Below are 18,280 nucleotides of genomic sequence, written 5' to 3' on the forward strand. Positions count from 1 at the left end.
ATGAGAGATACCAGCTAAACCCAGCATGGATTTAGTCTCAAATCACTGCAGGCAGTCTTTTTAGTGAAATTCATTGCAGTGCAAGAGGTCAGAGCCAAGTCTGTGAACCAGCTATGTCTCTTGGGGACAGACCTGGTGCTGGGCATGGATTTCAACCCCTGCAAATCCTTTGAGAAATTTCCCAATAGGATATTAAAACAACTCCATGTTGTTCAGTGAGCAGGAGCAGTGAGCAGTCCCACTTTGCTTCGTGGCTTGTGAGTTGCTATCACACCTGAATATCTCTAAGAGCCTTTTTCAGGCAGTATTTTGCATGATGACTGACTTTGTACAAGCCACTTTGCACAAGAAGTGGTGCTGTGTTTAATTTGGTTACAAATGCAAACACACAAACACATTCCTTCTGCTCAGCAAGTGGCTGAGGCTGCAGCCCGGCAGCCAGGAGGAGGCTGCAGGACAATTCCCACAAATCCAAACTAGATCCCAGGCAGAGATTAATTCTGCAATTAACTTCAATAATAGCAGGATCCTATTAACTCATGAATCATTTTGGAACCATACTTTATCTAGTGCCAGAGGGTGTTTTTGAGTGTGAAACTAAAAGCATTTGGGGGATATTATATTGAGTGCCATGGCTCTTTTTGCGTTTTAAAGACCTAATATTTGACTTGCAAAGCCGCTCTACCTCTAACAAGTGCCACCTAATAATAAAAGCTTTTGATGTTTTCCTATTCACTAGTATAGCAAAGGGACAGACCATGAGTCAGGGCAGAAATTCAGAGGCAGCCACCGGCACCATCACATCTTTTTCAGCTTTACACAAGAGGGACAGTCAAGGGTGAACAAGTCACAGCAAATCAGGAGGGACCTCTGTGCTGCTGCTGAGTTTGGGGACAGATCACCTAGTTATTATTTATCCTGCCCATCACGGGGTTGTCCTAAGATGCTGCAGGTTGACTTGCAGCTATCCAGCTCTCAATTAAAGCAGCGGGTGGGGTGCCATGTTTGCATGGGCAGAAGAGTGTTGCAGGGCATATGAACTGCGCAAACTGCTTTGCCCAGAGCCTCAGTAGGGAAGGAGCTTCTCAATTTGACACAGTATGTGGTATCTGTCAGCTCTGAGCACCCACTGCTTTCCTCCCCAGAGCCCCTAACAAATGACATTGTCAGTAATTAAGCAAATGCGGTTAGCAGTTTTATGGCTGATAAATTGTAACTGTTATTCTTAACGAGCAGAGAGACTCAATCAGACGAGGTTAATATACCAAATAAATGCTATTTGCTCCACTTCAGCATTATCGAAGGTGAAACACCCCAGCACTGGGAGATACTGAGCACAAAATACACCGACATCAGAGGCACTGATGACTGAACATTTGCTAATGTGCAAACCATTAGGAGACCTGAAATCCCCAGGAGCCGATAACTTGAATGATCTCCAATAACAGGCCAGGTCTGATCAACATAGGCAGTGCTGGCTATGTGATCCAGGATCCATGAAACTACTGAATTCAGGACAGGTTCTCACTGTTTGCTTGATTTTACTACATTCTGGTCTCAGAGGTATAGCTAGGGGAATGATTGGAGGTTATATGAGATTATATTCTCCAAATATTTTAGCTGTGTAACCAGCCCCAGACATTCCTTCAGCCTTCACAAATGGGAGCAGGGCTGGGAAGGAGTCTTTGCCAAAAGCCTGAATGTGCCAATACCCTTTCCACTTTCACTTTGTGTCTTCAGAGAACTAAGCTCTTTGCTTTCTTAATGAGATAATTTAATATATTGGCTGCTCAGGTCTATTTCTACCTCACAGCAGAGAGTAACTGAAGTCCTGTCCACTGTTAGAGCTACAGTTGTGCAGGGAACCTCTGTGACTCAACATGGTGGTTGTAGCATACCAAATTAAATGTGCCTGGTACGTTTTTTCATGTTTCCTGCATTACATACTCCTCCCAACCCTGTTCTTCCCTTCCCAGGAGAGCAGCAAGGCTCACTCTCTCTCTGCAATGTATAATAAAGCTAAAATACACAGCACTGCTGCCAAACGGGTACAGAAAGCACGGCGTGAGAGAGCGAGGAGGACCTGGCATCCACATCACCTATTCCAGCAGTTCCTTTTGTATTTTATTGGATTTTAAAGCATCAAACAACAAGCCTTGCACAGATCGAGCATCACCGCAGTGGTGTTATGCTGCCGTCAGCTCATTTCTCCACCCTGGAGAACAGCTGCCATCAGTGTGTGCTCTGAGGGAGCATTTCCCACAGAGAGCAGCAGGTTTCAGGGCCAGAACCTGTGTTTATTCACAGCTGAGTGTTTTTAAAAGGTTTTTACTGAAGTCTGAAAGTCTTGGTATTTTCCTTGCCTCCAGAGCACTTACTGAGCCTTTCCCTGCTTGATTTTACCCAGGACTGAAGGGAAAAGTGATGGGGACTCCTGCCCAGGGCACTTCAGAGAAATTCTTGTCAATGGAATCCAGGCACTGCAAATAAGAGTGGTAGACCCCCCAAAACCAGGCAGATACTGTTTAATTCCATGGACGCTAATACTTGTCTGGCCCTGCCATCCCACATAAACACAGCGACGTGTGATTTACACCTCACTGTACAGGTGCCTTTTTAATCAACAGGAGAGTCAGAATTCTGCCTGGAGAAGGGGTGGAAAGCACAAACAGAGAAACAGGGGGAAGAATGACCTTGTTGAATAATCGGTTTGCACTCTTCCTTGCCTGGGAACAGGGCAATACGATTCCCTGGGTACCCACATTAGCAAAAAACCCCAAACCTAGCGGTAATTTCTCTGTTTCCTGCAACAGAAGTTTTGCTCTTTCAATGGCCTTTCAGTGACAGAGGCAGGAGATCTGCCACTTGCTCACACTGCAGCATTCAGGACCACGAGCCAGCAAAAAGGTGTCTGCTCCCTCCACGACCGAGGAAGGAAGCAATTTCCATGAGCTGGCTTTAATGCAATTTTCCCTGGAAGAAAGGAGTTGCAAATAACATTAGGTTGTCATGCCCAATGGATGGCAACAATTGATGGGGTGCCCAGATCCTCTGCAGCCGCTTTTGGTTGGAGCATGAAGTACAGCTGCCATCAAGAAAACTTCCCCTGATTTGGGAGAGGGAAAGCAAAGCCCCCATCACTGCAGCCCCCATTCCACCAGCTCATCCCGGTTTGCCCATCCCTGGGCTGCAGCCAGTGTTAGCAGAGGGCATAAAGCTCTGCCCACATTTCTGCTGAGGTCAAATCCATCACTGTGAAGACACAAGTAGCTCTGAGGTCTCCCCACAAGAAAGTTGTTCTTGTCCCATTAGAGTCACACAGTGTGTGAACTCTTTTACCAGGGGACTTCTGAACACCTGCTTAGACAGAAAGCATATAAAATATCACAAAATTAGGCCAAAAAAAAAGGTGCCGAGGAGTTAGGTAGCATTAATTGGAAGAGAGCACACAGGTTTGCAGTTTCCGCGTACTGCTGCTTGGACCTTTGTTCTGAAAGCCAAAACCAGCATGGAAAATGAGGGTCCAGGAGGAGAAAGAGGTATCCCCAGGCCTCTCCCTGAGAAACTCACAGTGAGGGGATAACAGGGGGGCTCCCCAGCCTGGCCTGGGCCACTCCTTGCTGTTCTGTCTGCAGACACAGCCCCATGCTTTGGGCAATACCATTCCCAGCCTCCCATCCAAGCAGACTCCAGGGTGGGGAGGCAGGTGGTGTCCCCATACCATGTGCAGGCCAAAGTCTCCAGCCTTTTAGCTCTGTATTGCTCCCTGGCTTGTAAGTGGTTTCTATTTGTTTTGACACTTTCCTATTCTATCTGCTGCATTTTATCTGCTACTTTAAATCTTTGTTGGTGAATAGGGTCTTACTAGAATCATTAAGTTCCATTCAACTCATCCAAACGCAACCCATTAGCTTTATTTGTTGCCTGGTTTCCTTATCTGCACTGATGTTATCTGCCTGTTCCTGTTGTAAAATAAAAGTTTCCTTATTGAAAGGAAGAAAGCAGTTTGCTGAAGGCAGAGGTTCCCTTTGTGCTTACCCTGACCGACAGAGAAAGATCCTTCCAGAAAGGGAGGAAGGATGAAACCTCACCAGAAACAGCCTCTTTACCTAAAAAAAAAGGCTGCAAGAAGAAGGGAATGGAGGATTTGTTGGATACAGCCGCCGTGACAGATTTAGCATCTCTATGATAGAGGCAGATGAGCGCCACAAGCAGAGCAGGATGCACCCAGATACTGCCTGGTTATGTGTGTTTGTAATATTATAATAGTTAATCCACTGAGCAGCTGATATTTAAGCACTGAGTGTTAGAGGTGCCGCACATCTGCAGCTCACCCTGGCCCAAGGATGTCCTCACATCCCCAAATATGTCCAAGAAGAATTTTTCAGGTTTTAGTTTTTATATGACCAGTGCTTTTAAGACCTAGTTACCTGAAGAGAGGTTTCAAAAGGGATGAGGAGGGTAATCAGACTTCCAAAAGTGTCCAGCACATCTGCAAAGCAAAATGCTTTGTGCCTAAACAGAGAAAAGCCTGGCTTACACAAGCTCACAGCCCTTATTAAGCTTATGATCAGCCAGAAGAGAACTGTGATTACAGCAGTGACTAAGTGATGGCTTATTGCTGCAGGCCGAAATGAAATCAAGGAATTGGGCTGTCTTTGTAGAGCACAGCTGAAAGACTGAGCACAGAGCAAGATTTCAGGCTTAGCAACCCTAAGCCCAGCTCAGTGAGATGCTGTAAAGCAGGGGGCAGCAGGATGAGCACAGCCTATCTCTGGGATAGCACATGGTGAGCAGGAGAGAGCACAGGAGCCAGATTGTGCTTAGGAGCCAGAGTCAGTCCTCCCAAGTTCTCTTCTCACTTGGCCCTGACCACTCATCGCCATCACAGAGGTGCAAGCAAGGCAATTAACTGTGCTTCAGATTCAATGCGAAACCTACAGCAAGATGAAGACCTAATCTTCCCCTTCTGCTCTGTTTATTGAGAATCAGAAAGTGCTATAAGAAGGGTTCTCAAAGGAGATGACTTTTGCTATGCAGCTCACTGGAAGAGTCACTGAACTAATTCAGAAGTTTAATCAACTGAGACGAGGCTGAGAGTACAGAACTGCAGGGTTTGACCCAGAACAGAATAATTAGAAGAAAAAACAGGGACCACACAGTGTTTTTGGTTTCCTTGATGCCATTTGGCATCCAACGCACTGAGCACCAGCCCAGACACAGCTCTGCCAGGTATAATGAGCTCTAATAACACTGCAAGAGCTATTAACCTGAACACTGCTTCTTTGTCACAGCCAGGATTATAAGCCCTTTAACACCTCTTTCAAGAGAGTGTTTCTGAGTAGTTATAGCATTATTTAAAGACTGCACAAAAAAGCAGTAAATTCTTTAGGAGCAAGGTCTTCTGCCAGGTCAGTGAAGAAGTTGCAGGAACCAGCAATAGGACCCAAGAATTGTCCTTGTTACAACACCCTCACACTCAGCACAGGCAACAGAAACAGAGACAACAAATACTGTGAAATAAAGTAGTGCCTCCTCTAATTCTCTATTAAACACTAGAGGAAGCTTTCATCTACAATTTTTCCTCAGCACCTCACTTATTCAAACTCACCTCCCTCAGCAAATCCAAAAGGCACCAGAGTCTTTACTGCTGCCCAATATGGCCCCCCAGCTTGTTAAGCCAGACTCAGGTGGGCTCCTGCTTCTCCATCTAAAGAGGAGTTCAAGCACCCCCCTAAATTCTGCTTCAGGAACAGAAAAGGGGAAGGGAAGTCTGTACTATTTTTAAGCTTCTAGGGGAGAAAAAGGGTCAGACACTTTTGTGTTTGAACTCAGAGATGTGGTGTTTTTAGGTGAAGTCTGCAAGTGCAAGCTCTTTTTCCTGTCTTACACTTACAGAGGTAAGAACAGGAAAACGAGAGGACAAAAAATAGTAGAGAGCAATTAAGTAGTTAAGTAAGAGCTCTGCAGAAATCTTACAAGTCATCATGCAGTGCTTCATTTAAGGCAATCATGTAAGGAAGGGGAGTGAATGAGCACATTTGGAAGTCATAAGACAGACTTAGGCACAGGATTCAATGGGTCAGAGAGATCCCCAGTAATTACTGAGCTGTGCTGCAGGATTTCTCGTGTGTGGGTTGGTGCAGCTGGAAATTGCGGATGAAGTATATTTAAAACAACATTAAGCAGGCCTGGCTCAGCTGCTTCTTATGGGGGTTTTCAGTGGGAGCTGTTTCTTGTGGCTTTTTCAGGTTTTCCTCAAGGGAAAAAAAGGCTGAAACTTAAATCTCCAGGAAAAGAAGGCTGAAGGGGCCCTGTGCAGCAAGGTGCTTCATTCCTCTGCTCGAAGCCAGAGCTGCCCATATAATTTCTAGCAGAACCTCAGATGCCTTTGAAAGCTTCCTGGGATGGAGAACTCTCATTTTCCATGCTGCAGCCACTTGCAGAGTCTCAGTCTCCTTCTACCTGAAGTGTTTTTTCCTAATGTTGAACATAAATCTTGCCCTATCCCCACTGGATATGAGCAGGCTGTTTGTTTGCTCTCTTTCATCTGTCACCCTTCTGTACAAGGATGGATGCTGTCCCAGCACTTTGCCTCCAAGATGCTCCTGTGGGGCTCTGATGCCACAGAGATGAAGGAAAGTCCCTTAGATGAGTTTATCTCCTCCCTATTGCCAAAGTTTGGGCTGATAAGTGTAAATCCCATATAGATTAGTGGTCAGAAAACAAAACGTATGTCATCTTAAAGTCTGTTTTAATCTTCCTAAGGCAACCAAAAGAGATTTTTTTGGAGGGTAGATGCTTCAAGGTTCCAGTTCTCCATCTACAGCTTTTTCTGCACAGCTCCTTGTATATACTCTCAACAGGTCCCTCTGCTTCCCCTGTTTCTGGCCCTGCCCCAAGGACAGGTGAGGTTATTTTGGGAAATTGATTTATTGGCGTCTTGTACCATGGGGGTTTTATCTTCCACAAGGATCCTGGGGTGAGACCTACAGCAGAGCTAATGTTTCTTAATGAAAAGTACTGGGATTTATGGCAGATGAGACAGTTCTTTCATTTTTGTGTAATACTGTTCACTGAAGGATTTGGAAAAAATATTTCGACAGATCCCTGATGACTTATTTCAAAGCATAAAATACTAAGTGCCAATTTAAGGAAATAATCGGAAAGGTAAATACGCATTAAATTTTTTCATTTCCATTTAGATTTCAGCGCTTAAAACCTCTCACTTTCTTCAAAAGAGAACATTAAACGCTTATTTCAAAGTTTTGTCCTCCAAGCCATGTATTGCTGGAAAAAAGGGATTAAAATTATGTTCCTATAAGAGAGGCCCTGCCAAGCTGCCTATTTGTTGTAAGCAGATCTCAAATATTTGTGCTTTGGATTTGGCTCATTAAACTTCTCTGAAGAGGGATGCTTGTCCAAGCCCTTGAAGGTGGCAAAAACTGGTGGATGATTCAAAAGGCGGCAATACGAATGTCTTTGTATATTAAGTTTTTAAATATTGCAGTGTTTTTCCCCAATGAACTCGAAAGGTTGAGACTTCTAGTTCTTTGCTATAAGTGACTAATTTGAATAATATGGGCAACACAATAATATTTTTTTTATTTGAAAGCTTATTATGCACCTGAAACCAAGGTGACTTTAATGATTTACCTGCTTATGCCACTGGTGTGTCAGTCATGAGCTTTTTGAATGTCCCCTATTGCTTCAATAATCAGACTTTCTCTAACCGTGTGTCTCAGTGCTATGGAGATATGCATATATAGTGATATAGATGGATGGATTTTTGCTTGCTTCCTAGTAGAAAGAAACTTATCCAAAATCAGTGTGGGTTGAATGTAAACGTGTTCTGGGTGTGTTTTTTCCAGTGCTGAATTAAGCACTGTCAAGAACTCCAGCTGGGCATGACATTTTAAGATGGCTGGATCTTTTTTCTTTTTCCTTTTAAATTACAGTCAATGCAGCAAATTGCAGACAAGGGTGAGCCAAAACTGCTTGATATGTGAGGAATGTTAGACAGCCCCGCAACTGCATCTGTTTCAGTGAATAATACCCATTTGACCACAGGCATCCCGTGTGCTTCTCTGCCAGTGGTACCCTGCAGCTGGAGTTTGAGATGCTGCAGCTGCAAAATCTGAGTGGGGAAAGGAAAGATTTAGAGCTCTCAGATATGGTACGTGGCTGGGAAAATTGGCGTGCAAACGTCTTCACTGGGTCTGGCGCAATGGAAAGGTTTTTGCTCATGCCTGTGTTTGCTCAGCGCTGGCATCTCCCGGCAGTGCCCTCGGCACTAACTGGTGTGTGCTGCAAATAAGCAATGCAGCCATTAGGGCTTTTACCATCACCCTAATGGAAAGAGCTGATTAGGAAGCTTTTTCAGAAGGAGGGTGGGAAGGAAATACTGTGCAATGGCCTGACCTAAGCAGCTGGGAGAGCTGGTAGCAGCTCAGTGGAGGATCTGCATAAAATGCCCTTGGGAGTGATTTTTAGAGCTAAGTGGATTTCCCACTTTGCCTTTTCAAAGACAGCAGGAGCAAATGTGATGTTTCAAGGCATGCTAGACCCACTTTTGTCATGCATTACTTACTTAAAAGTTCTAAGCTTCATGAAGATTGTGAGATCTCAAAGATTTGTTATTTATTTTACAGCAAGGGGTTATTAACTACTCTGTCTCCCCATCCTGATACTTGATGGTGACTGTTTACTGGCCTGCAAGGGAGGAGTTGAAGGTCACAGTCTAGTTTCTGGAGTCCTTTGGTGTTTAAGTAACTAAAATTGACATCTGAGGCTTTTGTGTAGGTCTGGATTTTCAGCCTAGTGCTTTCAGCCCTGTACCATGAAAACACGCATGGAGATAAGATAAACAAAACCAGGGCACTCAAAGCGAGTGTACTCAAAGCAATATCTTTATTTCAGCTACTTTTCCAAACAGCTGTGGGTAGGAGATACAGCAGAGAAGCAGTTTGCCTAGCAAGAACTTTTCGGGTATCCTTCATACAAATGGCTTCGGATGCAAACAGGAGACTGGGGGGGAATGGGCAAGGAGGAACTGGAGAAAACGATGTTTCTAGCTGCTGCATGTACCTTTCCGCTGTTATGCCAATAATTTTTTAGGAAAAAAGAAACTGAATCTCTTAAAATATCACTGCTTATAATAAAGCACCTTTTTTCTTTGCAGTGAAGCACCTTTTTTCTTTCTCGTTTCTTCTCAACTTCACAAAAATGAGGGATCCTAAGGCAGGGTCCACCATTTTCCTTAAAATGGGAAATACACACGTTCCCAGCCAAGCTGGATGTTCTTGTGAGAGAAGTACTGCCAGCAGTACAGAAGTCCAGCAAAGTTACAGCACATGGTTGCAGCTGTACTTAAAACTATGTGCCTCTGAAAAAGCTTTGCCAGATTGATATGTTGTTATTTATCTAATTCTAGCATTATGCTTTCAGAATGTAATATTACATGAAATTGACCAAAAATGTAATTTAGGGTAAAAGTACTGTGCAAAATATCGTTCTTAATGCTGGTGCATTCTTGCCCACCTGAGTGGAGCAGACCTGTTGAAGGTGCTGACGAGTGTGGGCTCTTATTAGCAATTAGCACACTGCAGAGATCCCCCAGTATGGTTGTAGGAGCAATGACGTTACAAAACTAGCACCCATAAATGGTATCTGAAGATGACCCTTAGATATAATTAAGATACCTTCTCCAAAGCAGAGCAAAGAGGTTCAATTTTTTGCTACCAACTTGGGAAGGGGAAATTCTTCAGGGATGTAAGTGGGGCTGCAGAACTGAGGTCTTCTGCATGTCTTCTCCAGGGCCCATAAGGGCTGAAACCTTCTCAGTACTTGTGTAGTTTGCATCACCTTGAAACAGTCATTTCTGTTCACACAGGTGTCCTTGGCATGGACAGACAACCCTGTCAGCAAGCCTGGAAGCCAGTGGAACCAGACATAAGCATTTCTAATGTATCTACCAAAGCTTTGAGCCCAAAGCTGGTGAATGGCTACTCTATGGCTGGCTTGATCAAATGGCCATTGAAGATGATGTAAACATCAGACTCCTCACTATAGATGGCGTTTTCTCGCTCCCGCTTGAACATCCTCACCCAGACCTCCTCCCCTTCCTGCAGGTCCAGCATCAGGCTCTGGCTCTGCATGATGCTCCGATCGCTGGGCTGGGCGTAGAGGATGGCCACCTCTTTCTCGTTCTTCATCAAGTGCAGGTAGGTTTCCTTGAAGTTCCAGGTGTGGACATTGAGGCTGAAGTAGTAGATTCCTGCCACATAGCAGAAGAACTTCCCCGAGAACATGTTGAAGTGCTTGTAGAGGTTCACGAACTCAGTGTCAAAAGTGACGTGCTGGAAGTAGTCTGAGCTGTGAAGGGGTTTTCTCCGACCCACCGAGAAAGCAGCATAGAGCTGCTTGCAGGAATGGCCTTGTGGGCCAGGCTGGCCTTTCTGTCCTTTCCGTCCATTATAGCCACGTAGGCCTCTTTCTCCTTCCTTACCAACTGCTCCAGGGTTCCCTTTCTGTCCCATTTCACCCTTCTCACCTGTGAGCATAAAGGAAAACCTAGTCAAACACAAGCACGTGAAGCCCAAGCCGTAGACACATCCTGTTGGAGATAACCACTTAGGCATCCGCTAAAACACTGTTTTCCCAGCACAGATAACTGGAAGCGTTGGTCAGACACCAGCACCTTCCAGATTCTCAGAAGGATAAAAATGCCAGGTGAAACCCTGGCCCCGATTAGCTTGTGGTGCCAAAGTCCAATGTCCAATAGTAGAACTCCAGACTGATTGCCTGAATCCAGAATTCGTGAAACCAGCTCCTTCTTGCAGGGGTTTGAGAAAGAAAAGTTACTGATTTTGCTGAGGTCTGATTTGGGCCTGGGAAAAGTGGTTGGGTTTGTGCACCCCCACTCATGGGACTCCTTGGCTTGTCTCTGCTATTATGTGCTTCGTTTTTGTTTTCCTGCCTCACCGAGACAAAAAATGTGCAATGGAAAAGGTGAGTGACATCTCTCCTTTTATCTAACTCTATGATTTAGTAATTCTGTGATAATGTTTGTATCTGTTTTTTAGTGTGACCTAACCTGACATTCCAGTGATTCTGGTTTTTGATGGATTAGAGCCTTTTGTCAACATATTTACATCTTGTGCCGTATCACCCCTTGACCTTATTTTGGGTAAACAAAGCGGATGAGCTTTTGCTGTAAGGAAGAGCAGAGCTTGCAAAATGAGGGTGATCAAGCAAGATAAAGATGTTATCACGGTAGTCAGCTTTACCCACCTTTGAGGATGGTGATATCTATAGTGGGCTGGACTTTGGGTACCGAATAGGCAGGGTCGCTGCTCATCCTTGTGTATCGTGAGGAGACGATGGAGACGGGCTGCTCTGAAGGTCCACAGCATCGCACGCATGAGAGGCGACGCGGTTCCCGTCTCGGCTGACCCTCCTCCAGCACCGCACCGACGTTCGCAGTGGACACCAGGAGCAGGAGAAACAGGGCGCTCATCTTCAGCAGAGCCAGCTGGACACAGCAAAGAACAGAAATTATTAACATGGTGATTCAAATCAGAGCTTCTGATGGGCCATCTGTTAATGTTCCCGTAAGGTGCGTTTCTTCTGATTAATTATTAGCTTATCTGGTAGTGGAACCAGGAGACTCCAGGTAGGAAGGGTGCCCCGGTGTGTACTGTTTACAAGCAGTGGAAAAGGCAATCCCCGTCTCTCATTACTTACAGGTGAAATATCTGACAAGAGGCACCATGTTAAAAACAAAACAATAACAACAAGAAACCGCACACACCAAAACCTGCTGAGATTGGGAGCTGAGGCTGAGATGTTTGAAGCTGTTGTAGCAAACTCTGCTCAAGGCACACTTGCTGCCCCTGGCTGCTCTTGGAATAGCCCTTGCAAAAGTTGAAAGACTTGGAGTGTTGCTCTGTTGGCTGCTGTTTCTTGCATTGCCATTCAAAATCAGATGCAAAAAATGAAACTTTATTTAAATATAGAGCCTAAACCCATTTGTGGTTGTGGGGTTTTTTTGTTTGTCTGGTTGAGGTTTGATTTTGGTATTTTTAGGAAAAACCTGAATGGAAATATGGAAATGAAATTGAAAGAAATCAAAAGCATTTGTCTCTTTAGAATAGTCTCTCTCAGCCTCTTTCCACGGTGACCTGGCCAAGCACTTTGTGGCTTTGACCATACCCACGTGCTCTTCCTAGCAGAACTTCTGTGTACACTTTCCATTTTTATTTTCCAGGGTGCAGAGTGGAAAGCCAAATAGCTGCAACAAATGGACCAAGCTGGGATTTGCTCTGCACAAACACTAGTTTTTGAGATCATCTATTACATTTTCATCTGCTACCAGCAAGCTCCAAAGGCCCTGAATCCTGGGTAAAATGAACAGAGAGAAAATGTTTCAGAGAGTGCACATGAGGTGAGTTTTCTCCACCTCCACATAGCCTTCTTTCCTAGGAAGGGATTCGAGCCTGGGAGAGGCAACTGCCTCCTCATACCATCCATAATTAGTGTAATTCTCCTGATTGCAGTGGTGTTTCATACAAGATAGATTTTGGATCGATGCCTTTCTGGACCTTATCCAAAGTCCAATTAGTTGGATGGAGCCTTGCTGACCTCAGGTTGGGAAGAGCTTTTACGGCTGCTCTTCTACCAGCTTTAATTCCTGGAATAGTTGGTAAAGGTAGTTGTTAAATGTCCTGGCTTTCAGAAATAGCTCAGTGAACGCACAGGTCACATCCGCAGAGTGAGGGGTTCTTGCCTTGGAGATTTACAAAGGCTTCACTGGGCACAAAATGGGCCAGTTGTGAAAATTTGGGAAAAAAAGTATCAGTCTAGGGCAAGGGCATTCTTGGGAAATGCTTTTTTCTAGTTCTTACCTGCTCCAAAATAACTGTGATTCGCACTTTTTATTACTTGGTGCAATCCAGCTCCTTGGAAACCTGATAAATACTTATTAGCAGTGACACAATAACTTTCCTTCTGACAGCGGCGAAAATTCTTCCATCAAATCTATCACAACTTGAAATGATCTTTCTATTCATAGTCATACATCATTCTAGGTACAAGTCTGAGGACGGATTAATACTCCTTTTACACTATTGTTCAGGGCATGACTCTTATTTTCATTAAGTCCTTTTTAATTTTCATTCACTTCTTAAGCCATCTTTGTGATGCCAAACAGGAACAGAAATGCAATGTAGGTCTAAATGGACAGCAGGTCATAACTAACCAACCATACGTGACCAGAACAGAAAGTTTGCACTACAGAGAGAATTTGGTGTCTGCGAGACATTTCTGGGGCCTCCTCTGCAGTAATTGAAGATTTTATATATTCATAACGGCCTAAAGAAGACCCCATGTCCATTCAGAGTCCCAGGGAATCAGGGCAAATACATCCTCCATGGGACTAAAAGCTATTTAGGAGTCAATAACCTGGGGATAAAGTGTAGGGCATTGGATTACATTATCAGAACATTAAAACCAGATGATGTAATTGCTCATAATACCTTCATGAAGAAGAGCATTCATTAAGCAGAACATTCACAATGAGTGGAAGGGAAAGGATTCATAAATATGAAGAAATTACTTTGCATTTTTATAGAACATTTTTCTCCTTAAGATGAATGGCTTTCATATATATATATATATATATATATATGTATATATATATATAACCCATCAAGCTTTTTATTTCCACATTTTTTACTTGCTATGAACAATCTGCATCAAAAATGCTGGTTTTCCAGTGACACATGGAATTCCCAGTGTCTACCAGCAAAAAAAGCCAAATTCCTCTCATGCAGGGCTCTAGAGATGCCACAAACCTTTCCTAGAGAAGGGCAGAAACCATCATTTCCAGTTCAGGGAGTTAAATGATGTGATTCTTTATTCTTGTGTGCAACTTCTTATTTAAATATATTTTCTTGACACTATTAAGCCAGAGAGAGCATCTTGATTGATTTTTTTTTTTTCTGGCTCATGATTGAGTTTAATCTTATAGCTCAAGGTAGACAGCTTATGTATGAGGCACATTTACTCATGCAAAGCTTTTTAATCATTCTGTGTACCTGAAGAATCTCAATACTTTGATATAAAGTAACACATCTGGGCAATAGAAAGGATAAGAAAGCCCTATAATATTTGCAAAAAATAGCTTGCTTGCTCTGCACACAGAGGAAATAAAGCAAGAAGGCGAAGCAAGTCAGCCTGGAAGCTGCACCAAAAGGTTTTCCCTGTGGTTAATGACGTGGAGTTTCCAGCCTGACTCCTGATTGTGGTCAAGCCACAACTGGTCCATCAGCACTGCCAGCAGCCCCTCTGGGATGTGTAGGTCAAGCCAAAGGTACAAATCAACCTTAATCTAGCCCAGGCCCGTGTTTTCCATGGGTACAGTAAGTCCTTACCTTGCAGGGATACTGAAGAATAAATCCCAGTAATAACTGTGCTGAGCTCACGCGCTGCTTTAGTGAGAGTTCACGAGGCAGAAATTGGTCTTGGATCCCTGAGTCGTACTTCAAATTTCCGCTGACATTTTCCTTCCTGTTATTCCTCGGGCTCCACTTGGAAAAGCAATCTATGACTATCTTTGCTTTAAATTCACAGGACAACACCAGCCACTGCCCATTTTAAATTAATGACAAATCTGGACTGAAAACCCAAGAGGGCAGTTCAGATTAAAACCTTTTTTTTTGTGCCATAGAGACGGAAAACACATGGATGTGTCAGGCGTGAACCTCGGCATCGTTCCAGAGACGGAAAACATCCTGGGTCTGATTTTTTACCTTTTGTTTTCTTTCAAATCCCGATCTCATCGCTGCTACAGACCTCCTTGTATCGCCGGCAGCAGGAAGCGAAGCATCGTTAGGGCTGGGTTCGTCTGGACGCTGGACTTCCTCTTGGAAATGATTTGTTTGGGATTATTTTTCTTTTAAATTTTCTTCCCCAAGAGGATCTAAAATTTCTTCATGAGCAACTTATTGTAGAAAAACCCAAAATGCTGAAGGAGCTTGTGTGTTTTCCAAGGCAAAGCTCAGCAGTTCCTCTGCCCGAGGGCAGCTCCTCCCTCTTGCGATGCGGCAGAGATGCTCGAGCAGAGCATCCCGAGCCCATCTGCAGCCATGAAGTGACTTGAAGGCTCACAGACAAGAATATTTGGATCACAACAAGCAATGTGGTTTAAAATTTTCCCCTGTCCGTAGTGGTTTGCAGATGACCAACATTAACGCCCTCTCGTCTGTAGTGTTTATGCAACGTGCTGGGGTGAAGCAGAAGAGGTTGGGAAATGCTGCTGGATACAGGCGGGTTGGTTTGAGTTGTGAGTGGGGTGGGGATGGAGCAAAACCAGGATCTATATCTCTAACAATCTGGATGAACACTTGGTCAGTGAGTTTGTAGCTCCCTCTCTAATTATTTGGGGTTTTTTTAATGTTATTTTTTCTGATGCTTTTTTAGCATGTGCTTATTCCCAGTGTGGGTGAACTGCCCTAATTCCTCTGTCCCAGGAGGAGCTGTGAAAAATCTTCACCCCACCAGTTCGTGCCACTGAGCAACAGCAGCTCCTGCAGTCACCATGTGCTCTCTCCAGCTGCGATTTTACCCGTCAGACATGGGAAAGGATGAGGATCCCAAGCAAACGTCCCTTCCTGCTGCCTGCACATGCTCAGGCTTATGGGACTGTGTGGATTTAACACAGTCTTCAGCAGACGCTATGGGAGGAGATGCTGTGCCTGTATGGAAATGGTCCCTTGCACCTGGGGTCCAGCACCTTCACATGGTACCACCTTTCCTGGTCTGTGGCAGGGGTTGCTATCACACTTACCTCAGCGTAGACAGGGAGCAAAAAGATGTTTGCTGGTTCCTTTCCTAAGCAAACAACTCTTCCCTATCTCGCTCTTCTCATCCCTGTCTACCCCTCTGGCGCCAGGAACGTGCCTGCACTGTCCTGGGAATGGTCCTTCTCGGGGCTGGGCGGCTCCTTGCAAGTGATCCCATCTCCGTAGCAAGCCCAGACACTGATTCAGCCCGGCACAGGGCGCATTACAGTTAAGTCATTCCCAGTGCAGCTTCTTTGATGGAGCAATTCACCCTGATGAAGTGTATGGCACCAACGCTCCTTCACCTTTCCCAGCAGAAAAGCAGCTTTCCTGTGACTTGTCACCGCTGACTCAGCCACTCTGGGAACTCAGCTTTCCGTCTGCCGAAATAAAGCAGGCAAAGGTGCCCCTGCAGCAGGTCCCATGGGTGCTGTCACAGCTGGGTGGGTGGCAGCGCCAGGACACCACTGCTGACAGCAGCAACACCGTCCCGTCCCTGCTGCAAACTCCTGCTCACAGCTCAGGAGCGAGCGGCACCTTCCAAAGGGCTGCAGTTCCCCGGCAAGGCTGGAGAAATAAAAGTTTCCACGTCTGCAGAGAACGCCAGGAAATGGCTTTTCCCTGCATCAGATCAGGCACCGTCCCCGTCCCACCGCTCAGCCGCAACTGAGAGCAAAAGCAGACTATAGGGAAGCATCATTCTGAGGTGCTAAGAGCAGTTAATGAAACAAGAAGTGTTAGCAGGGACAAATCAAAGCCAGCTCAGCAATAACCTGGCCTTGCACTTATTTCACCTGCTGCAGTGAAGCAGAAAAAGTGAGGAGAAGCATGGCACGCAGAGACCACCTCTTCTCATGACTCACCCAAGCAACCTGCTTCTGCAGGGTGGGAACTCTTTGTTCCCTATGGCAAGAGTATTTTTTTCCCCCCAACTTATTCAGACCCATTTAACTTACCTTGTGACTCAGAACCCCCTGTCTTTTACTTTCCTTGCTGTTGCTTAGCAGGATGCATAATATGAAAGCTGCTGTTCATTCAGGTATTTCAGTTCTCGGTGGCTGCTGCAGCTTCCTAGCTGGAGTCCAAATGAAACACTGAAAGTCAGGCCGGCTCCTTATGAAGCCCAGCAACGAGGTTGTTTGCAAAAGCAGGGTTTTTTCTTGTTTCTTTACTTGCATCAACTCGTACTGGGTTTGTGTGCTTTTGTCCTGATATAGGACTTGCAGCCAGTCTATCGGGTTGCACGTTGCCTCTCACAATGATGGCAATGAAGACCAAAAAAATTTGTGAATAATAAAAATGAAAAGAATATAAAAAAACCACAGGCTGAAAACCACATCCAGTGCTCTCGCCAAGAGAAAAAGTGCTGGGATCACATGGAAATAATTTTTCTTTGGGAGATTTCAGCATCTTTTTAGGCAGGAGAAAGGAGCAGGGAAAAATAACCCAAAAACAAACAAGAAACACAATTCTGGCTTTTGTGCATGAGCTGCAGAAGTGGCAAAAGCCTCTCGAAGGGGTGCAGCCATCGAAACCCCCATGCTGAAAAACAAACCAGTGTCTCTTTGCTTCTGTGCGAGCAGATTTGGGGCCAGTCTCCGGGGGTGATGTGCAGCAGCACAATGCTGGATTCTCTCCCTGATTCCTAGGCTCAGGGGATAACACCTTACGCCAGCCCACCCATGTCAGGATGTGCTGAGTATGAGCATCCTACGAACCAGAGAGGACAGGGAGGCCCAACCTCCTCAGTGGGTGTTTGCTGACAGTTTCTCTCATCACTTCATGTTTGCCGGTGTTGTGTTTTACACTAACTTTTCCATGACATCCAGAAATGTCTGGAGAGCAAGTTGCAGTTATTTCATGTTAATTAGGACATGGAGCAGACGCAGGCGTTTCAGAGCACATGTCCCCAGCCCTGGGGCAGAGCCGCGCTGCACCCATGCTGCTTGACTTTAGTGCCCATGCTTTCTCAGGTGGAACTGCACACTTGGTGATGTTTGATCTTAGTGCCCACAGTTAGCTGGAATTGCACACTTGGTCATTTCCAGCTCTTGAAGAAAAACCCCACCAAACATTAGTAGTTTTATTTAAAACCAGGTTTGGGCTCTGGAAATTTTTTTCTGTTTTGTCTTTCTGTTTTGCAACTGCCTTCCATTAAATGTAAAAGTTAAAAGAGACAGGTATCCTACATAGCGCAAGCTCCAGCATCATTCCTGCACTAAGACTGAAAATGAAAAGCGATGCTTTGGTTGTCCTGAGAACATCAGGAGGGGAATGGTGTATTTTGTCCTCTTACAGTGCCCTTCCTCACTTCAGGTCACAACTCAGTGCTTTGAATATTCCACCCCTGCAGTTCTCCTTTGGAAACAGTCTCTGCCTAACATAGTAAGGAGGGATGAGATGTGACAGCACCTTGGGAACCTCTCCGCTTTTTCAAA

General features: G+C 44.9%; 1 protein-coding gene across 3 annotated transcripts; it reads right to left on the bottom strand.

The window, feature by feature from the left end:
* Positions 1–8,893: 8,893 nt before the first annotated feature.
* On the bottom strand, positions 8,894–17,585 carry C1QTNF8 (C1q and TNF related 8). 3 transcript variants are annotated; one of them, XM_021290334.2, is made up of 3 exons: positions 16,799–17,585; positions 11,293–11,533; positions 8,894–10,552 (listed from the first exon to the last, which is right to left on the bottom strand). In XM_021290334.2, exons 2-3 carry the CDS (start codon positions 11,516–11,518, stop codon positions 10,005–10,007), a joined length of 774 nt encoding a protein of 257 aa, XP_021146009.1. In that variant the 5' UTR covers positions 11,519–11,533; positions 16,799–17,585; the 3' UTR covers positions 8,894–10,004. The 3 variants fall into 3 exon arrangements, with proteins under 3 accessions (XP_021146009.1, XP_064887352.1, XP_064887353.1); XM_065031280.1 differs by lacking the exon at positions 16,799–17,585 and adding an exon at positions 14,811–15,434; XM_065031281.1 differs by lacking the exon at positions 16,799–17,585 and adding an exon at positions 14,433–15,431.
* Between the last annotated feature and the right edge of the window lie 695 nt (positions 17,586–18,280).

Source organism: Columba livia, chromosome 15 (assembly GCF_036013475.1).
Source record: "Columba livia isolate bColLiv1 breed racing homer chromosome 15, bColLiv1.pat.W.v2, whole genome shotgun sequence".
NCBI lineage: Eukaryota > Metazoa > Chordata > Aves > Columbiformes > Columbidae > Columba > Columba livia.

Bases quoted from the DNA above. Each gene is read 5' to 3' on its own strand.
- C1QTNF8 (XM_065031280.1), bottom strand. From the start codon at position 14,840: ATGAGATCGGGATTTGAAAGAAAACAAAAG. The intron at 11,534-14,810 runs GTAAAAAATCAG...TGCTGTGTCCAG, and splicing joins GATTTGAAAGAAAACAAAAG to CTGGCTCTGCTGAAGATGAG. The intron at 10,553-11,292 runs GTGGGTAAAGCT...TTATGCTCACAG, and splicing joins AGATATCACCATCCTCAAAG to GTGAGAAGGGTGAAATGGGA.